The 22,099-nt window shown below is 40.7% G+C and overlaps 1 protein-coding gene across 3 annotated transcripts in view; it reads left to right on the top strand.

Annotated features, from left to right (window-relative positions):
• Nucleotides 1-22,099, top strand: part of LOC133459580 (disks large homolog 4) — a 155,619-nt gene that overhangs the window by 25,237 nt on the left and 108,283 nt on the right. Inside the window, exon 1 of one of the 3 annotated variants that reach the window (XM_061739675.1) lies at nucleotides 5,272-5,344. The exons of 1 other annotated variant lie outside the window; for it this stretch is intronic. Coding sequence is in view for 1 of the 2 variants with exons in the window: in XM_061739672.1 (XP_061595656.1) it covers nucleotides 5,299-5,340 (42 nt within the window). In the remaining variant the exon portion in view is untranslated. Of the gene's footprint in view, nucleotides 1-5,271; nucleotides 5,345-22,099 lie in introns of those variants that run through there. One more of the 3 variants, XM_061739672.1, reaches the window with a different exon arrangement.

The raw sequence follows: 22,099 nt of genomic DNA, 5'->3' as shown, positions 1-22,099 counted from the left end.
ACCAGGAGTGATAGACATATTTTGCCTCAACTCAATTCAGTCAACTTTATTTATAGAGCACTTGAAAAAAAAACACCACAGAAGTGATAGGAAAAAGCCTCTTAACAGGTAAAATGGAACTCTCAAAGGCCATGAAACAAAAAGTTGATTTGGAAAACAGATCCTTTAACGACTACTGGACTGAAAAGTACGCATTTATCATGGCAACCTTCCCAAATGCGTCACCTGTTTGCCTTATTTGCAACGAAACTGTTGCGGTTGCAAAAGAATATCATCTGCGCCGTCACCACAACACTAAACATACAAATTTCAAGCATTCATATCCTGAGATGTCAGAGGCCCGTCAGAGAAGAATCCAGTCGCGGGCCGGATTGGGCGGTTGGGCGGGCCGCCAGTTGATGATCACTGTGTTAGAAGAATGTAAAGAAATTATCTCCAAGTAAACAACCTTGATAAGTAAAACGAATTGATTAAAATTACATACAATTTATCACAATTTCAAGAGACAAGGACCCATATGCAGGAATTTAGGAGGCAGGAGCACTGAGCAAAGTCTTTGATGTTAAATCAAGAGGCAAGAAATCCAGAACCAAACATTTAAATCAAAATGCATCTCCAGAAGATGCAAGGAGCTGAGACAGCAAGGTGAGCAGACAGAGGTCACTTTTTCACATGGGTTGTGCAATAAAGATGTTGTGGATATTCCTTCTACGTCCTGCCTCCTGCATTCTCATTGATCCCAGAAAGATATATTCCCTTCTGGTGTGTTCTTTCACAAAGGTTATACGTTATTCTTCAATCTTAAAATGGTCCTTTTCCTACATGGTCCACAGTTGGCCACAAATCTTTGGTTTCTGTCTGCTTTATTCAGTAGATGGCAAATAAAACACGCACAGAATAAACACTAATTGAAAATAAAGTATCAATAAAGCACAGAAGCGGGGATCGCAGAGAAGTTAGTGCCCAATTTCGAGTGCTAAAGTTGAAAATGTAGCGTGTCCCATCACTAGGGTTGGAAATGTTTGTTTCTTTGTTTTCACTGTCTTATTTTTGTGGCATTTGGGACCTTTATTGGGAAAGTAGGTAGACAGGAATGGTTTGAGAGAGAGGGGGGAAGACATGCAGGAAAGAGCTTATTTTTTTCACCTGACTATATATGAGATATACAGAGATGACGGATATGCAGGGAAGGAGTGGGATAAAGGACAATATTTAGACACTGACAAACAGTCAAGTGGTACGGAGAAACTTAGGGCCAACCATCTAACTTCCGGGATGAGGTAATGTGAATCTGGCCTTCGGCAGGAGGGTCCCCCCTTATGATCCAGGTCCTGGTCCAGGTTTCTTCCCTCCTAAAGGGGAGTTTTTCTTGCCACTGTTTGGCTTAAGGCTTTTCCCCCACTAGGGGAGTTTTTACCTGCCATTGTTTATGTAATAAATGCTCGGGTCTCTGGAAAGCGTCTAGAGACAACATCTGTTGTATTAGACGCTATACAAATAAAATTGAATTGAATTGAATTGGATTGAATTGAATTGAATTGAATTGAATTGAATTGAATTGAATTGAATTGAATTGAATTGAATTGAATTGAATTGAATTGAATTGAATTGAATTGAATCTAAGATCTATTGCAATTCCTCGACTGGCCACTAGAGGCTGGCTGAAAAAGCGAGTTAATCTCCATTGACTTCCATGTTAAAATGTCCCACTTTAGGGGAGAAATAAACATATTTATAGCCTGGTTCAAAAACCGTTTTGGTCTCAATCATTTGATTTCACACCCATAACAACTCTGAGGGGGGTGAATTTTTATTGTACCACATTAGGAAAGTTTTTATAAAGGAATATATTAATTTCTAATATGATTGATTGACAATCATATGTCATTGCCATTAATTAATAATGGCAAGCCATCGGCTTGCCATTATTAATTCCTCATCTGCAATCATCATGCTACTCCACTTAGCAAAGTAATCAGTAGTTAGTACTTCAGAATCATTAACACACTTTTTATACCACTGCACGCATACACTTAATGTTTTGGATCTGATTAGAAAACTATATTTTGTGCAAAACCACATATAAAGTGAACTTCAGCGGTAAATCCATCGTCACTTACTTTACCCATAAAAATAGCCAGATTGAATTAATCTCAAATTTATTGATTTTGTTTGGTAAATTGTTGCCTTGTTTTATCCGTTTTTCAAGTTAATTTAAATGATTTATACAATCCCTAAGATATGCAGATTCTGTAAAAAGGGATAAAACGATTGAGAAACATGGCAGCTGGTTTAATGATGTGTAAGATTTACACCTAGACTTATCCTTTGTTTTCCATCTTTTCTCCTAATTTGCTGGTTTTGTGTATTTTTTCAATTTATTTATTGGTTTGTTGATGTATCTTTTTACCCTTCCTATTGTTCTAACTTTTATTTTATCTTATTTATTTATTTATTTATTTTATCAATAGCTGAGCATATCTACTTTTTTTGTTTTTCTTTATTTGTTAATAAAGTTGTGTGGAATAAAAGAATCAGTAGAACTAAACCAGCGTTGATTAACATAACAGCAATTTTTGGTTTCGTCATCAAGTCAACATGTAAAAATGCATAAACCGCTGTCAATGTGGGCCTGCAGCTCTGCAGCTATTGTGACAGGGATCAACTGAAGGAGCTCGTCGCCAAAGTGAACTTTGATTGACATACGCTGGGCGTCTTCCCATTGGCCTTTCTGAGGAACATGGCTGCGCCCCGTATACAGTACGAAGAAAAATAGGTTTCAAAATGGATCTTCACAAACCAGTGGGTGTTGTCTATGGGTTGCCTATAGGCCTAGATAATCCCGGTATAGGAACCACAAACCTTCTAGTTCCTTCTCTAGCTCAAGGATCCGCTCCAGGTCTAATGACAGAAAATAAAGGCAAGTCTTTCAGGAGTGATCTTAGTTGATGAACGTATACAGGCCCTACCATTTCATACAAAGGACTTCAGCATGACCACTTGCTCTTTTTTTTTTTTTTTTTTTAAACAGTCAAGCATTTTAGTGCCCCCTCCTCTTAGGATTATTTCTATATTCATTGAGTGGGAGTGCACAGGTGTAATGCGTCCTCAATGTCACCTTGGTCCTGATAAAGTTGTCCCACCCTGCATTCCAGGGTTGATCTGTATAAGCTTTGGTTGCCGTTGGTGAATGTACTGTGTAGTGACGTTGTGTAGTTCCTCATTTTCACTGTGCAATTGCCTGGGAGGGGGTGTGTGTCTTTTTTTTTTTCTTATATTGGGGGGGAATCCCTTTTGATTGTGTCCAGAAACTGATTCTTTTTTAATTTACATGCATCTGTTCAAATTCAAGAAGCTAAATTCTGTAATTGATTTAAAAATGTGTAACGAACTATACAAATTTTACTTTCTTTTTTTGATACTCTGTGAATCTGTCTCAATTAAAATTTGTTGGTAAAAAAAAACAAAAAAACATAGGCCTAGATAATCAAAACCAAAAAAGTCACACACCAGGGGGAAAAACGGCACATGTAAACCAAAATAACAAAACAGCATAAATGAGCAGGACTCAACATTCCGAAACCATTACACAAAAATAAACAGCATCATCGAATTATATTTTCTATGTGATGGATAAATGTAAAGACACTGTATTTGCTGTCACACAGCCTTGTAACACATCTACAGATGAAGCATGCGGGTGGGTTTTTTGAAAGATATTTGAACCTTTTACACAATGATCCATCTATGATCTTTAGATGTTTTTAAAAACCACTGATAAGTCACAAAAATCTGAAAAAAATGTATTACCACAGTATATTCAAGTGAAATTCCCATTCTGTTTTATGTTAAATTATATCGTCTCCATTTCACTAAATACGCCCAAAATTGTTCCAAAGACATCTTTGTGTGTTTTCCGAGGTATGCAACTTTTATGCAACTGCACTTTCTTACTTTATAAATATCAGTTTGTGTCTAGGAATAATTTTGTGTACACGAAATGATTAAGACATATTTTTGTCTTTAGAGGAGACACATGACATTTAGTTTGCAAAGTAAAGTTATGGAACAAAGTACAACTGTTGTTTTTAAACGGGAGCAGAACATACGTATTTGCCTCTTAAATGAAATGACTGTTACAAAAAGCAGGTACATGAAATGAAAGTAAATACTAGTAGGCAGATACATAATCAAAATAACGTAAAAAAATGTATTGAATGAAAACTGTGCAACAAGAAATTGAAACTTTTGTGAGGTATTTTCAAGTGAGATGAAAGTAAATGTGCTTGTTTTTACTCTTATCCCATCATGCTGTCGTGTGTACAAATGCCTTTAGTTGGCAAAATTATCTCCAAAAGTGCTTTGATGATCCGCAGTGGCTTTTTGTGTTTGACTATCAGTCACCCCAGCTGAAATGTTCTAAGTATTTTCATCCATTTGTAGCAAAAATAACCACAACTTAATGGGGACCAAGTCCCTAAAACACAGTCTCTGAAAGCTTTATGGAATGTGAAGCAACCTTTTATTGCCACAATTCAGAAACGTTTCAACTTTAAAAGAAAGCTGTCCCCCAAGATTTCAATCAGAGATTTGTAGTTGGGCATGATTTATTTTGCATGTCAGGTAGCCTATGCGTGCGTCTATGTCTGTGGGAATATTAGGTTGCACTTGCAAGGGGTATAAAAAAAATTACTGGACATCAAAATACACATTTAACCCTTAATGTTAAAATGCAGCCATTTTAGGTTATTGGGGAATAACAGTATTCATTTGAACCTGTTAAATAAACACATGAACAGCTGGCATTAGAAAACAGAGATCAATATGGAAACACCTACAGGTTGCATAGTTGAAATGATCTACGTCAGAAATGGATGACGTGATTTTGAATCCTCCATAAAATGTGTTGAATTTACTTGATGCATCCATCTTCGATAACTTCCATGTGTTTGTGTCTCCCCTTCCCTCCCTCACTCACTGGCAGTGGCAAAGATATTTTATGAGTCACGGCTAGAGCAGACTGCTCGTCTTCTCTAATCATACTATTGCCTTTTAGATAAAAAAAAAAAGAAAATTCTAACACCAACAACTCTGGTTTCCAGGACACCCCCCTTCCACCCCCATCCTTTTATCCCCTCCTTCTTTTATTATTTCTTTTTCCCCTTTCCAGCCTCCCATACGTCTCTCCTTCTCTCTCTCTCTCTCTCCCTCTCTCTCACCGTTTCTCTCTCTTTGTCCCCATCCCTCTCCTCCTCTACTGCGGGTGTCTGGGAGGCTGTTTTCCTCTGTCTCTTGCTCATGAAGGGCCGCACTAAACTCCCTTCTATCTGTCCGTGCGTGGTAGGTAAATTCACCTCTGCGTTTGCGTCGTTACTGTGCTTCCATTTCTCTGTGACTGCTTCTGTTTTTGCATGTTAGCTCAAAGTCTGCTACTTGCTACGGTGGGCTCAGAAGAGGTCTGCTTCTACGTTTGTGCATATTGCAATCGGACATCCTTGTAATCTGTTCCACCGTCATAGTTGAATAAGAAATGTGTGGATGATGTGGATATTTTGCTGTCCTTTTAGCGCGTGATCTGGGTTGGTTTAATCATCCACTTTGGATATTACGTATTAACATGGCCTGACACAAGTGTGTGTGCATCAGGGAGCATGCTCAGACATGCATATGGAGTAAAACTCCAGCAGACTTGTTGATTAAAGGACTATAGATACATGCATGCAGTGCTTTGATGCTATGTTTTTATAGTTTTTGTCTGAAAATACGTGGCTATTATACAGTATGTATTCCTTTGCACCTCCACCCTTCAGGTAACAAGACTCCTGACCTTATAAGATTAGGAACATTCTTCACATTGAAAAAAAAGACCCAAAACAAAACATCAAGTTTTAGGGACACATAATGGGGTTGGAGGCAACATGACGACTTTCTGTCCCTGCCCCCATCCCTCTTGAATGTAGTGCATATATGCAGCTGTGCATGTTGGAGAAAATAAAAACACAGAGCAGGAAGTCCATCCTCCGTCCTTAATTAGCCGAGATGACACGACAAGCATCTGCTTTGTCTATTTTAATGCAGCTCCACGGCCAGAAATGACTGATTGTGTGCAACTTTTCTATGTGCATATGTGGTCAAACAGCCCTTTTATGGTTTTGCAAGTTAAAATACAGTATCAGGGTGCACAAATACTCAGATTAAGGAGAATCACAACTTTGAGTGAGTCATCTTTGGGATAAACTGAATATTAAAAAATATGGAATCGGGTGATATTGTTTTTGCTGTTGCTTATTGTCCACAAGTGTATTCGATTTTTGAAGGGCTTGAAGTCAAAGTCTTGGAGTATTTTAATGAGCGTGCTGCAAAAATGGGTACAACAGACCTGATTAAAGAAAATTAGTCATATTAGTTCAATTTCTTAAGTTAATGCTGCAGTTAGAAGGACAAGACCACGTTAGTGTCACCTAACATGGTTCAGTGAAGATATTAATCCAGGAACTGATCCAGGAAGCCATTAGAGGTTAGAGAATAGAAGCATTATGGACAGGGGTCAGAAGAGTCACTTGTGTACAAGTATGCAAAGTCTGAAGAAGTCTGAAGAAACAGCATGATCCAAAACATATCTTATTTATTAAACACAGTGGATGTGGTGTAATGGTTTGGGGATGAATACAAATTCTTGAATTCTTGAATAGTAAATGTATATATTGTTGGGAATGGTAGAAATTAAGAAACTAATGATAATATAATAATAATAATAATAATAATAATAATTAAAAAATGATGATAATAATAATAATGATAATAATAATAATAATAATAATAATAATAATAATAATAATAATAATAATAATAATAATAATAATAATAATAATAAAGTTACATTTATTAAGTTTAGTTAATAATAAAGTTTTATGTCAATGTGCTGTCATATTTGAAGTGCTGTAGTACCATGCAGCACATAGTCAACTTCTGTTGATATTGATTCTAAAATGTCTCAAGACATTTTAGACGGGGGCCATGCAAATAGTATTGCAACAAGATCCTCAAGTGTTTTCCTTCCACTCATCGTAAACAGAATGAGAACTCCCAGCTTCATCTCTGTTATTGATTTGCTCCTTATCTTTCGGGCTGTCATGTCATCACAATATTTTACTGGAAATATTGATACATTTAATTTTCCTTTCTGTGTTATGTTTGATCAGAAGGTGTCTAAATTGGCATTTAGGTGTTTTACAATGTCCAGTTTTATTAAGGCTTTGATGGGTCTAAGAGCAACAATACAGAGCTTTGATATGACACAATAGTCAACGCTTTGACTAAATTGTAATGTAGGTGTGTGATCCAGTAGACAACACAGTTAGCAACTCCTTTTAACATTAATTTTAACTGAAAATAGCATATCACATGTTGAAACTGAGAAAAGTTATTGTATGTTTAAAATTATTATATATAATATATAAGTATATAAGTATGAGTACTTCTTGTACGTTACCTCAGTTTAACAGTCAGCCAAACTCAGGTATGACACTATACTTGAGCCAGGATTAGAGCCTCTTGCTCCCTTTATTTCCTTTCTTATATGGTGAAATACCACGAGTGAAACTGCAACAGAAAATAATACAAAACTCAGTTTCCTTTACAGTATATAAACAGTGTTGAATTATACCTTTAAAATATAAGACAAGAACTGCGAAATTAGCAATTACCATTAGCATTAGCATTAGCCAATTACGGTACATTAACTTCTTGCATGACTTAACAGTCAATAAACATATGTTGTCACACTAAACTTAATGTCATATATTCCTAAATCATTCATATACTTATACACTTTATGAACTTATGTTATATAATATATTATATTATATTGCTTATTCCAGATTTGATCCCAGTATAATATTCCAAGAACATTTGGATCATGGTAATAAAAGCCTTGTAAATTATGTAAAGCACTTGGTAGGAATCATAATGGGACATTGTTTTCATAAATCTTTTAAATTACCCTGATATGTTTTTTTTTTTTTTTTTTGGGGGGGGGGGGGGGGGGGGGGGCATTTTTATGGAGGACATTAAAAGAAAGGGAAAAAAAGATAGAAATATTCATTTGATTCTTACCAGAACTTAAAAGTTGGATAACTACAAGCTCAGATGAAGAACAATGCTTGACATGTTACTGTATAACATTACTCATTCAACAATAGGGCTTGGTCGTCTTGACGTCATCACTTGGCGGAGCCGTCATATTGGAAGCTACCTTAGCTGCTCTTCGGACCACTGCGCACTGTTGTCACGTCTGGGGGTAAGGTGTGGACCCAAACGCAGGGAGAGCAGGAGGCAGGAGGCAGGAGTTCAATGAAAAACAAAAGGATTTATTCCATAAAGGTAAAAACAAAAAGCACTGCTTGGCAGGATCTAAACTTAACATGAACAGGGATCAAAAATCAGGAGCACATGGAGGGAAGAACAGTACGGTCCCACAGGGAACACGGGAATGACAAGACCAGATATACACAGGGGATAACGAGACATGACGAGACACAGGTGCAGACACAATCAGGGCAGATTGGACACAGGCGGGGCAAAACAGAAACTGAAACCTGGGGGGAATGTCAACCTTGACAACTGTGTACAGACGTGCTCCCTCTTCATTGTGTCTTACTTGTAATCGTTACTTTCCGTTATTCTGTAAACCATGGTAACCCATTGCTGTGTTGTAGCTGCAACAGCTCCACACATAACAGACGTGGGGAAAAGATCGCTAATGGTTTAACTTTTGTTCCCACTGTTTGCCGGCTTTATGATCTGAAGCTCCTGCACCCATCCATTTGTGAACTGCACATGAGACTCCAATGACTTATAACAACGGAACTGCTCCGAAGTGTAGGCGCTTACACCGCAATCAAGGCAGCCGAAGACATCGGTTGTGCAGAACTGTGGCAGTGAGTCCTCGTCGGAGCTCCACTCTTTAGAAGGGATTTCATATGGATCCAAACAGTTAATAATCATTATTTTCTCCATATACCGGTCCCTGGCTTCCTTGTTTAAGGTATCCTGGTACATTCCAGTTCCTTTCCGGCATTTTAACTTTTTTTTTTGCGTTCCGTCTGTTCACTTGGTGCTACTACACTGCTGTTTGTTTACACTCACCAGGCTGCCAACATGGCCGCCGCGCCCCAGAATGCAACTTGGCAACCAAGCCCTATATAGGCCAAAATAATAATTAGATACTTTATTCATCCCCTTGAGGAAAATCAGGTCTTTCAACACATCACTAGTTACAGTGGGAACAGTGGGCTGCCATTTTTCCAGCAGTTTGGGGGTCGGAGCCCACACTGGTTAACCTCTGTTGTGAACCGGGCTTCTACACCCCAGGCCCAAGCCTACCTCTGTAACCACCAGCCTACCACTCCTCAAGATCCTCACTGGTTAGCACAGGTTTATCCAGAAACTAAGTATCACTTAGTTTTAACCAAGAAGTGACCATTTTCTCATGTAATATTATCAATCTCACACTCATTGTGCAGGAATGTACAATAATCCAATCTGCTTTGTCTACTTCTTAACAATGTTTTCGTTTTTAGCTATTATGCTGTAGATTTGATGGTATTCTTGGAATCATTATCGTGTTGCATGACTAGATTAGACTAGAAACAAGCCCAAATCATCACACTTCTACCATTGTGCTTGAGAGTTTTTGGAAGCTGGTAAACTTGAACGGATGTCTACTCCCTGGAAGATCAGCAGCTGTTTTGTAATGTTTTCCACTTGTGATTAAGCTTTCTCATTGTATGAATGATGGAATCTAACTTGCTCGGAAATGGCTTTCTAACCCTTCCAAGACTGCTTTGTGCTACACACCTGAATGCTCCAGAAAACCTCTAATTTTATAGAAATCGACACTGACTGATTATCAATTAATCAAGTACGTTTGATTGGTGTTGCCTGGATGCTATTTCTTTTTGTAAGGCTGTAGAGTTTTTCACATGGTGGTTCTATGTTTATTATATTCGATTAATTTATCATTATTATTATTATTTTAATGCTTTGGACCAAGGTTTTTTTTTATCATGCTGTGATACATAACGCATTAGAACTGTAGATTTAATTAGAAATGTCTTACTTCATTGGGTATTTACATTAAGATTTGAGTTATAATAATTATTATTACCATAATTAGTATTTATTCTTAAGAAATACCTGGCAGGTTAGTTTACTGTTGAAGAATATGCTCAGTTTGTCTAAGTGATCAATGCTGGGTATGTGATTGAAATATTATTTAACTATCATTCATATGAAACTAGTTAATTCATCTGTTATTTCTACATAGTGTTTATTGTAATCAGCTTTATTTTTTATGTTTGGCAGTTAAAAACATAAATAAATTGTATTTAATCGCATTATATTGTATTATTTTTAAAGAGAAATGAAATGTCTTGCAGTAATAATCATTATTGAAAATTGTACAACTAAAAAAGGACAAATTAAATCAGAATTACATGCAAAGTAGAGAATAAGTGACCAAGAAGATAATTTTTATTCATCATTGCATGATGCTTAACTGTGGGCAGGAATGAACCTCTGTATTGCAGGAAACCTGATAAAGTTTCTTTCTGAGCAGTCTGTTGTTGAATCGCTTTGTTGAGTCATGGATTTGCCGTGTTGTCCTTTTATGTTAAGCAACGTTATGCAGAATTCTTCCTGCCTCAATCAGCTGTCGAAGCTCCAGAGCAGATCCCAGGACATAGTTAGACTTCTTCATCAAAACAAATCAAATCAACTTTATTTAGAAAGCACTTTTCATGCATAGAATTACACACAAAGACACGCACAAAGACACACACACAGACACACGGTGTAGACATGGCTGAGCACTGAGGATCCAGGTGAGGAAACGGTAACAGGGAGCCGTCCACCCCAGGAGGTCTCATAACCCGCAGCTACAGGCGGGGAGGAGGGGTTCCTCCACAGAGACCATCCCGGGCCACAAGGGGGGGGGGGACTCCACAGAGACCATCCCCCCACAGAGACCATCCCCCCCGGAAGGATAGAGGACCCCCCCACAGCGGTGAAGCCGTGGTGCAGAGCTCCACAACCATCCAGGCCAGAACCACCCCCAGAACCACCCCCCTGCAGGCCAGAGTCACTCCCAGCATGGAGGCTCCCCATGAGGAAACACTGGAGCTAAAAGCTAAAAGAAAGCAGGATAAGATACACTAAGGCCCCGTTTACACATAGCCGGGTATTTTCAAAAACGGATATTTCCCCCTCTACGTTTGAAAAATTCCATCGTTTACGCGAGATCTTTTTCAAAATCTCTTCGTTTACACGAATCCGCATAAATAGGCTGTTAACGTCATGCCAGCCAATCAGAATCCTGGAAAAAACATCAACAAATGACACGTGTAACTTCCAGTTAAGGCTGATTTATGGTTCTGCGTTACACCAACGCAGAGCTTACGGCGTAGGGTACGCGGCGACGCACACCGTACGGCGCACATCGCCGCGTACCCTACACCGTAGGCTCTGCGTCGATTTGCGGGACCATAATTCAGGCTTTACTTCCAAGACGGAACGAGAGTCTTTCGTTTGGAGTGACAGAGAAGTGGAGTTACTTTTAAGTGTGACTTTAGAATATAAAACAGGTAAAATACAAGAAAATATTGACGGTGGCCAAACTAATTGTAAACACAGGTCGCACACATGACGCTGGTGACGTTTCTGTTGCATAATGTGACGTTCTGAAGGCTAAATCTCCGTTTTCCTCTGTTTAGACGCAAACGTGAAAACTGAGTTTGGCCGGAGTTTTCAGAAATTATTGTTCTTGGTGACTTTGAGCTCCGTTTTCGTGTAAACGAACGGCCAAAACGCATGAAAACACCTCCATTTTTGCTCCGTGTAAACGGGACCTAAAAGAGTTTAAAAAGTATAAGATAAAATAAAATCCTAAAAGTATGTCTAGAAAGCAAGACATTAGAAACTAATACAATAAGACAATAGAATGTATAAAATAGACCATAAATAACGACTAAGACTTCTTCAGAAGGGGCTTCACCACCGCCGTTTTAAAGGCGGCGGAGAAAGACACCCCTCTGAAGAGAGCAGTTGACCAAATACAGCAGCTGTTCCTCAAAGAATCCATAGAGTGTTTTAAAGAATGGTGTGGGAATGGGGTCTAAAAGGCAGGTTGTGGGCTTTACCTTGGAGAAAACTCGACCAAGTGTCCCCGCATCAACCAAGGCAAAACTCTCCAGTGTTTCCTCAGATAAAAGCACTGATCCAGGTGTGTTAAGAGTTAAAATCTGTTGAGATAAAAGACTGGATCTAATGTCATCAATTTTACCCCTGAAGTGGTCTGCAAAATCCTCACAGGCGTCTGTTGCTGTTTTATGGGATCTGTTGGGGTTTCCATTTGTTAAAAAATCTATTGTGGAGAATAGGAATTTGGGATTGTTTTTGTTATTTGAAATTAGGTTTTTGAAGTTTGTTCAGTTTCTTTGACTCACAAGTTCAGATGTTGGCACCCCAAAATAGACACTGATGACTACACGTAAAACAACACTTTCTACAAGGTGTCTGCCCTGTCTTGTTAACAGTGTCTGTGCTGGACATTCAGTTCAGTCTACTGTCCAGATGAACACCCAGGTATCTCACCCTCCATCTCCTCCACCTCTTCTCCCACCATGGAAACAATAGAGGGAATGCATTGACGTGACTTTCCCACTGGACCAACCCCCTTACTGGCACTGAGTGACAAAAATGGCTGCAACTAGGAGAAACTGTGGAAAAGACGGGATAACAGCTTATTATGGGCTTAAATTAAAGGCAGTTGGACTTGACAGTGACCTGTACAGTTACCCCAAGAACCAGTGGTCCATGGACATTAATATTTGACCACCAATCCAGTTTCCTGATATTTATATGTACTTAATTTCTACGCTGGGGAAATACACGAAGCAAAGCTTGAAGGCTTACAAAAGTCTTGACGCTTGGTCCGACTTCAAGGCAGGATTTGTTGTAGAAATTAAAGTGATGAGGACACCGAACTTTATGATTTGACGTGATTTTACTGTTTGACGTTAGCTACCCAAAACATTCCAACATTACCTGATACAAAATGGGAACCGCAAATCCACGTTTCGGTGCTTAGATTCAGTTGTTTCTGGGAATTGCAGCGATCCATTTGTCTCTCTTAAACGTATTTTTCGGCAGTCTGTAAAAAGATAACTCCGATTTCTTGCTAAATCTATGAGTACAGTTCTTTCCCATTTTAGATGTTTTCCAGTTGCTCAAACTAAAAGTCTACGCTGCCACTCAGTCTTTGTGCCACTCAGTCTTTCTACCACTCAGTGGGCGTAACCCGCTGTGAAGTCGCATCTGTGACGTCATGCACATTCCCTCTATAATTGCCTTGTTCCCAGTCCTCCTAATAACCATAAAATCTTCTCTTTTGTCTTGTTCATGTTCAAAATGAGTTGATTGGTCCCACACTATGCTACAAAATGAAGCACCAGAATAAATATGACAATAAGTTATAAGCAATTTCTCTCAGCTTTTCACTTTCATGGGTCATCAAATGGAACCATCCTGCTCCACACATTTATTCAGGTCTTAGATCAGATGTCTTTCCTGATACAACTCTCCATTTATCCACTATTGCACCATGAGACCACTGGCTTGTGTCTCCTTAGTGGCTGGGTGGCTCTTTAATGACAATAAAATGTGACGTTGGCTGTTTAGGATCTACAGGAAAACTTTTTTACTTTTTTAAATATATTACAATGTATTACTGAATCATTAATGTCTACCGTATATAGCGGGGGGATGCAATTGCATCTTTAATGTTAAATTCAGGCTCTAATCTGGAGGCTAATGTTTAAACCTCTCGATTAAATACACCTGTAAGCCCTAGCGGCTCTTAGTTTTATTATCTTCATCAGAAGCTTTATCGTGCCTGGCCAGGATGATCGCTTGCTGTGCTCAAGCCAAAACTGTAAACGGTGGCCTGAACCTTCTTGCAATTCATCATAAGTGTTTAAAAAGAGCAGCTTTGACTCTTAGCTGCAGTATTAGAAGTAGGAATCTATTTATAACCTTGAGATTACTAACACAACAAGAACACACTTGATGACTGCTCCAAATTTCAAACCAAACTGTACATAAATAAAGTGTTATACAACTCCTATTTCCAATTCCAAATTGTACCCATTACTGTATAACTGTGACTGGCAATGCTTGAAAAATGTATGATGGATGTATGATCCATGAGTGTATGTAAGGCCCAATCCCAATTCAACTTCACTCGCCCTTCTTTTCTCCACTCGCCCTTCTTTTTCTTCCCTAACCCCTAAAAAAGAAGGGGGAGATTTTAGGGCACTTGAGATCTAGGGCACTTGGCCCAGGTGCCTGTCCCAATTCTCCTACTCCCCCTCGTTTTCATCCCTAACCTGATCAGGAAGCTGAGAGCCAAAAGCTGTTTTAATTTCAGCTGTAGCGCTGTTAATATGGCACTTCATTAAGTTTTAATATTTTTTCAGGCTCAAAAGTAACCGTTAAGATCCCCAACCTGGGCTCAGTTTATCCAAATAACGACTGCTAAGAAATTTGACTCCCCACGTTTTCGGAGATGAGAAGAGCCCCCGGCCCCGGGGAGCAGCAGCAGCTCACAGCCGGGGGGACAGACGTGTCCGCCGGGTCAAGCTGCTCCGTCGTCCCGGGAGAGAAACCTGCAGCTCTGTTGAGAATTACGCTGGCTGAAATAAATCATTTAGGAAGATGTTGGTTTAATAGATGAAATCTAACAGTTGTAGCTATGCCTCTTAAGAAATTTGCTCCGAAATTTCGAGATTTCTGTCTGCCGGCTCCGGAGCTTGGGTCCGCGTTAAATCGACGCAGAGCCTACGGCGTAGGGTACGGCGTACGGCGCGCGTCGCCGCGTACATCAACGCAGAACTTACGGCGAAGGTTACGTAACCTACGCCGTAGGCTCTGCGTTGGTGTAACGCAGAACCATAAATCCCTTTATTCTGGCGTGATCTTCGGCAACTTTATCTGAAAGTGTGTAAATTACCCAGATAATAGCTGGATTACTTGGTGGTTTCTGAAAACTATTATATCAGAAACATCCAAAACAAATCTGACGAGTCACAGGATTATTTCTCTCTATTTCTCACAAAAAAATGCTTGTTCCCTTGGTCACAATCTAAGACGACTCTGCCTGTTTGTCGGTCGGCGAGTCAAATCGACGCAGAGCCTACGGCGTAGTTTACGTAGCATTCTGGGAAATTTTCATAGCCCCTCGCTCGCGAAGTCAGCATGTGAAAACCCTCGATTTGAAAGGGGATATTCTCAGCCCCTCGCCCTCGTTATGCCCCCTCCCCCTAGGTGAAAAGAGGAGAAGTGAAGAAAACGAGGGCGAGGGGGTCAATTGGGACGCAGCCTAAATGTCCAGCTTGAGTTGTATTAAGAAAAAAAGGAAGAAGAAATCACAGAGTGGCATGGATAGCAGGCAAAGACATGGGACCTTGCCGCTGAAACTAGCTCTTGGGACCTGGAATGTCAAAATGACCTGAGATCGTGCATGGGAAGGTTGAAGGATTTAAATTAGATAAAGGCAGGCTCACCTCAGCACTTGGCATGAGTTCTGCAACCAATCTCCACACCAACCTTCACCACTCACCACCGCCACTTATATAACCTGGTAGACTGGACATCCGTCCACACCAGACGGCTCCGTCACTGGCTCCTGCTCATCTACAAAACCATACTAGTAACACCTCTCTACCTCCCTTCCCTTTTACACCTGTCACACTTTTCCCTCAATCTGAGCTCCAGTCATTTCATTAAACTCTCCATCCCCAAAGCCCGTACAGTCTTTGGTCACAGCGCCTTCCGGTTTGCTGCAGCTAATGACTGGAACACACTACAAAACACTTGACCTTCATTGGCATGAATTAGCCCCGCCCCTTCTTCTGATTGGTCGATATGTGACAGTTCCTACTTTCTGCCATAACTTTTGAATGGTTTGACATAAAGAGTCGTGGGTGGTGTCATCAGACTCGGTTTTGAGTCCTTGAACATAATTGGTGCAAATTAGCCCCGCCCCTTCTTCTGATTGGTCAATATTTGATAGTCCCTATTTCCTGCTATAACTTTTGAATGGTTTGACATAGAGAATCGTGGGTGGTGTCATCGCACTCGGTTTTGAGTACTTGACCTTCATTGGCATGAATTAGCCCCGCCCCTTTTTCTGATTGGTCGATATTTGATAGATCCTATTTTCTGCCATAACATTTGAATGGTAATACATACAGAGTCGTGGGTGGTGTCATCCGCTAAATGTCCAGGCATGAAGACATCTACATGCAAGTCATACAAGTGCTTCCCACTGCAGCACGCCGTGCGTGCACGAGGGTGCGAGGGCCCGTTCATCACTGCTTGCAGCTTTAATTGTTGTTGTTTTGGATTTGGATACAGGAAGCGGAAATGACGGGAATTGCATCATGATGTTCTCCGTGCGTCGCTGGTTTGATCCAGATATCCCAATTGATTAATTACCATGTATACAGGGATAACCCTGTTTGCTTACGCAAGGAAAAACAGATTATTCTGAATCTTTCAGTAACCGGAATATTGACCTTAACCTGAATTTTGACTACATGTAAACGTAGTCACAGTCTGTCTTCAAAAGAAAAACTGCAAAAAAAATTACAGTTGACTCTTGCACCTGTTGATCAGGCCGACTTGCCACATCCCAATGTCTTAATTTTTTTTCAATGTTATTGTATTTATATTTATTGTACATATTTATTGTATTATTATGCAATTTTATAGAACGTTGTTTTTTATTTCTAGCACTCCCCTTCCCCTCTCCCCTCAAAGCGCTTATGCTCTTTGCTCAGGCTGCATTTGCAAGAATTTGTTCTTAAATTGCTTGCCTGGGTAAATAAAGGTTAAATAAAAAACAACAAAAAACAAGGACTGGACTTTGTTCCACTCTGGAGTTGCCCAAGGAACTGTAAGGCTGGAGTAGGATTACCTATAACCTCCACCTCGGACCCTGTAAATTGGGGAGCATTGGACTTTGTCCAACCACAAGGCCCATTGTATTATAAAGCGCACCTCTTCACATATAAGGCGCACTGCATTATAAGGAATATACGTTACGATACCGTACTATAGTGGCTGGGGTTGAGTTACGTATCTACCATTTGGCCGAATTACTCGAAACCTTGTTCCGTGTTGGAATTGAACAGCTGGGCGAGTGCAGCATCCCATGGTCCCGGCTCCGTCTGTCAGAGTCGCCATTATACGAGTCAGCGTTGCTGTTGCTGTCTTGAACGTCTGTGACGATTGCTGCTGGTTTTAGCGCCGTTACTTCGGCGACACCAACTACAGTACCCACAATTCCCCTTATCATATATAAGGCTAACTGCATTATAAAGCGCACTGCCGGTTTTTGAGGAAATTAGAGGCTTTTAGGTGCGCTTTAAGAATTATGGGTCTGCGTTAAATCAACGCAGAGCCTACGCCGTAGGGTACGCGGCTACGAGGGAGGCTCTCCGTAGCCTGACGTGCACCTCCCAAAAAATGCAACTACGCATCGAGGCGACGCAGACCCAACACAGACCAAGAGGGCTGTGATTGGTTTGCTTGGTAGCAACGTATTTCCGGTTCCGGTTCATGAAGCAGTAGTGAACTTTCAGCGCTCTTTTCTTCGTGTGTTTGTGATTTTTTTTTTGTTGGGTTGTTTTGTTTTTTTGCACAATAGTTGTCCTTATCTCTTTGATTCACTGTGACCGGTAAATCCGGTAACTAAACAAAGTATCAACTAGTGCTCTCGGGGGGTATTGCACCGCGGCGAAATGGAGTGACGGAGAAGTCTGAAGGGTTCAACGGCGGCGTCACAGCAATGGCGTAGGCTCTGCATTGGTTTAACGGAGAACCTTAAATCAGGCTTTATAGTGCGGAAAATACGGTACTTTTTGGACTTGAAGAAATTCAGACTTTGGGGTATTCTGTTTGGCTAGAGGTTGGGGTACGTCAGGAGTAGGGGAAACTGGGTCCATTTCTCTGGGCCACTCTGTCCTTATATAAACGGAGCAAGAGTTTTGTTGACATTTTTGGTAATACATCTGTTTCATTTCAGGAAGGAGTTGGACTTGGCAGTCCGGTCACAGTTATTGATAACTTTTTCAGACTGAATTTCAAAGAAATGTCAAGGCACAGAGTGGATCTTATCTAGCAGTCTCAGGATTTTCATCTCTGCTTTTTGTGAATGATATGGTCCTGTTGGTGTCATCGAGCCAAGACCTTCAGCTTTGGCTGAAGCAGTTCTCAGTCGTGTGTGAACCAGTGTGGATGGTTATCAGTACCTCCAAAGCTGTAACTATACTTTTTAGTCGGCAAATGGTTGGATGCTTACTCCAGGTTGGGAGCGAGATGCTACCTCAAATGGAGTTTGTACGTATGTCTAGGTCTTGCTCATGACGTCACAGATGCGACTTCGCAGCGGGTTTCACCCACTGAGTGGCAGAAAGACTGAGTGGCAGAAAGACTGAGTGGCAGCGTAGACTTTCAGTTTGAGCAACTGGAAAACATCTAAAATGGGAAAGAGCTGTTGTGCAATCGACTGTACTCATAGATTTAGCAAGAAATCGGAGTTATCGTTTTACAGATTGCCGAAAAATAAGCTTAAGAGAGACAAATGGATCGCTGCAATTTGCAGAAACAACTGATTCCAGGCACCGAAACGTGGATTTGCAGTTCCCATTTTGTATCAGGTAATGTTGGATTTTTGGGTAGCTAACGTTAAACGGTCAAATCATAAAATTCGGTGTCCTCATCACTTTAATTTCTACAACAAATCCTGCCTTGAAGTAGGACCAAGCGTCAAGACTTTTGTAAGCCTTCAAGCTTTGCTTCATGTATTTCCCCGGCGTAGAAATTAAGTACATATAAATATCAGCAAACTCAATTCGTGGCCAAATATTAATGTCCATGGACCACTGGTTCTTGGGGTAACTGTACCAAATATTAATGTCCATGGACCACTGGTTCTTGGGGTAACTGTACGGGTCACTGTCAAGTCCAACTGCCTTTAATTTAAGACCATAATCGGCTGTTATCCCGTCTTCTCCACTAGTTGCAACCATTTTTGCTGATGTTTTGCCAGTGCGAGTAAGGGGTCGTGGTCCAGTGTGGAAGTGTCGTCAATGCATACCCTCTATAGAAACTGGCATGTGGATATGTGCTGCAGATGTTGCAGAATTACAGATTACAGAGGAGCCAGTTGGGGCAGGATTCCTCCTGGACACCTCACTGGGGAGGTGTTTTAGCTATGCCCTATGAGGAGGAGGCCCCAGGGCCAATCCAGGACATGCTGGAGACAATCCATTTCTTGACTGGCCTTGGATTGCCTTAGCTTTCCTGTAGGAGGGTTAGAGATTACTCACAATAAAATGAAATATATATGGATGTTTAATTTAGGGCAGTGTTATGTTATGAAAAGCAATGTGCTGCTCACTATGTGAACTCTGATGTTCCCTGATGATGACATTGAACATTTATAAAATCCCACTATGGACTGAGCAGCAGTAAGTTATTTACACAAGGAGAATTAAACCAGTTTTAAATTAAACCAATTCCACTCTTTCCACAATCTACTGGGCTGTGCCCAAAAGAGGACAGTAGATGAAAATAGGTTCAGGATCTTTGCAATGACGGTGTGCTTAATCATAAGGTTTTGGTAAGAGGTTTCTTGTTTGCATAGAATATATATGACGGGGGGGGCAGCAATGATAATTAAAGCTGCAAGCAGCGATGAACGGGCCCTCGCACCCTTGTGCACGTTCAGGCTGCAGTGGAAGCTTGTATGACTTGCAGGTAGATTCTTCAGGCCTGGACATTTAGCGGATGACACCAGCCACGATTCTCTCTATCAAACCATTCAAAAGTTATGGCAGAAAGTAGGAACTGTCAGATATCGACCAATCAGAAGAAGGTGCGGGGCTTATTTGCCCCAATTAAGGTGACGGAGACAAAACCGAGTCTGATGACACCACCCACGACTCTGTATGTCATACCATTTAAAAGTTATGGCAGAAAATAGGATCTATCAAATATCGACCAATCAGAAGAAGGGGCGGGGCTAATTCATGCAAACGAAGGTCAAGTACTCAAAACCGAGTCAGATGACACCACCCACATGTCTTTATCACAACCCATTCAAAAGTTATGGCAGAAAGTAGGAACTATCAGATATCGACCAATCAGATGAAGGGGCGGGGCTAATTTGCACCAATTAAGGTCAAGTACTCAATACCGAGTCCGATGAAACCACCCATGAGTCTTTATGTCAAACCATTCAAAAGTTATGGCAGAAAGTAGGAACTATCAAATATGGACCAACCAGATGAAGGGGGGGGGCTCACTTTTTGGCATCTATCGTCGCCACGGTAATGTTTTTTTTTTATTTTTTATTTTATTTATAGAATTTTTTCCAGTATAAAACACATACAAAACAGCAGAGGCAAAATACAATGAAAAGAACAGAGCAGGACAAAACAAAACAAAACTAACTGCCAGAGGGGTTATCATCATGTAAAAGTAACAGTTATGCATGTCAGCTCACATACAGAGTCAGGGTATACAGGTAGGATAAGAAGTCCAGGACAGAGTCCACAGTGTCCAAAGAGCAAGGTCCAAATACAGACAAGGGGGCGGAAACTTGACTGTGCAGAGCACAACATGGACACAACAAGACAACATGGGATGGAATAGAAGAATCCAACATTACTGGTCCAGAGGACGATGTCTACCATTTTTAATATACTCAATAAAGGGTCCCCAGACAACTAGGAACTTGTAGCGAGTGTCTGACAGAGTATACCGAATTTCTTCCAAGTAAATACAAGATACCATGTCGTTCAACCACTTCTTGAAACAGGGGGGAGAAACTGATTTCACGGTAACGCTTTTGACTGAGAAAAGTAATGCGCATCGTCGCAGGATCGAGACGCACATTTTGATGTATAACACACCTGGGTGCACGTTACGGTTCGGGCGAAGAAGCGGCTGAAGGAATGGCATAAATTGCGCCAAAATTACACGATTAATTCAAAATGGCCAACTTCCTGTTTCGGCCATGGCGGCAAGAGACTTTTCCTTAAAGGAGCCGTCTGTAAGAAATAGCCAAAACTGGTACTGCAGTCACTTTCAAAATATTGTTGAGCGGCGTGTACCCTCCCCCTCCTCCCCCCAACCAGAGGTTGCCAGGTAGGCTGCAGAATGCAGCAGGAATGTAGGCTGCCATGGCTGCGATAATTAGAGCCGAGCTGGCAACCCGGATGCCGAAACAATACTGACTTGGTGATTGGGAGATAGGTGGAGGGTGGAGCTTCAGAAACAATACTGACTTGGTGATTGGGAGATAGGTGGAGGGTGGAGCTTCAGAAACAATACTGACTTGGTGATTGGGAGATAGGTGGAGGGTGGAGCTTCAGAAACAATACTGAATTGGTGATTGGGAGATAGGTGGAGGGTGGAGCTTCAGGCCAAAACAAAAAATGACAACATAAACATCAGTTGAGGGCTGCAACTCCTCTTTTTAAACTGGAATATCCTGGCTTGAGTGCTGTTGTCAGTGACATAAGTGTTTGAAATGAACATGATTTTTAAATGTCTGTTGACATATCGGGGTCATTTTATGATTCGTTTTATTATTGCTCTTACATACAGCTCCTTTAAGTTGCGACATGATACAGGTGTGTACCGATTTTCGTGCATGTGCGTCAAACCGTATTGTGGGGCTTGAGGCACGAAGTTTTCTAGGGGGCGCTGTTGAGCCATTAGGCCACGCCCATTAATGCAAACCATTAAATATCAAATTTTTCGCCAAGCCTGGCTTGCGTGCAAAATTTTGTGACTTTTGGGGCACGTTTAGGGGGGCAAAATTTCGTCGGAAATATTAAAACGAGAAAAAAAAAAGAAATTCCTACAGATACAATAGGGCCTTCGCACTGTCAGTGCTTGGGCCCTAATAAATATGTGTACAGATTTTCAAATCATTCAGTTTGTCAGAAATCTGGATTATGTTTCATTT

Source organism: Cololabis saira, chromosome 14 (genome assembly GCF_033807715.1).
Source record: "Cololabis saira isolate AMF1-May2022 chromosome 14, fColSai1.1, whole genome shotgun sequence".
NCBI lineage: Eukaryota > Metazoa > Chordata > Actinopteri > Beloniformes > Belonidae > Cololabis > Cololabis saira.
This window is presented reverse-complemented; position numbering and strand designations above follow the sequence as displayed.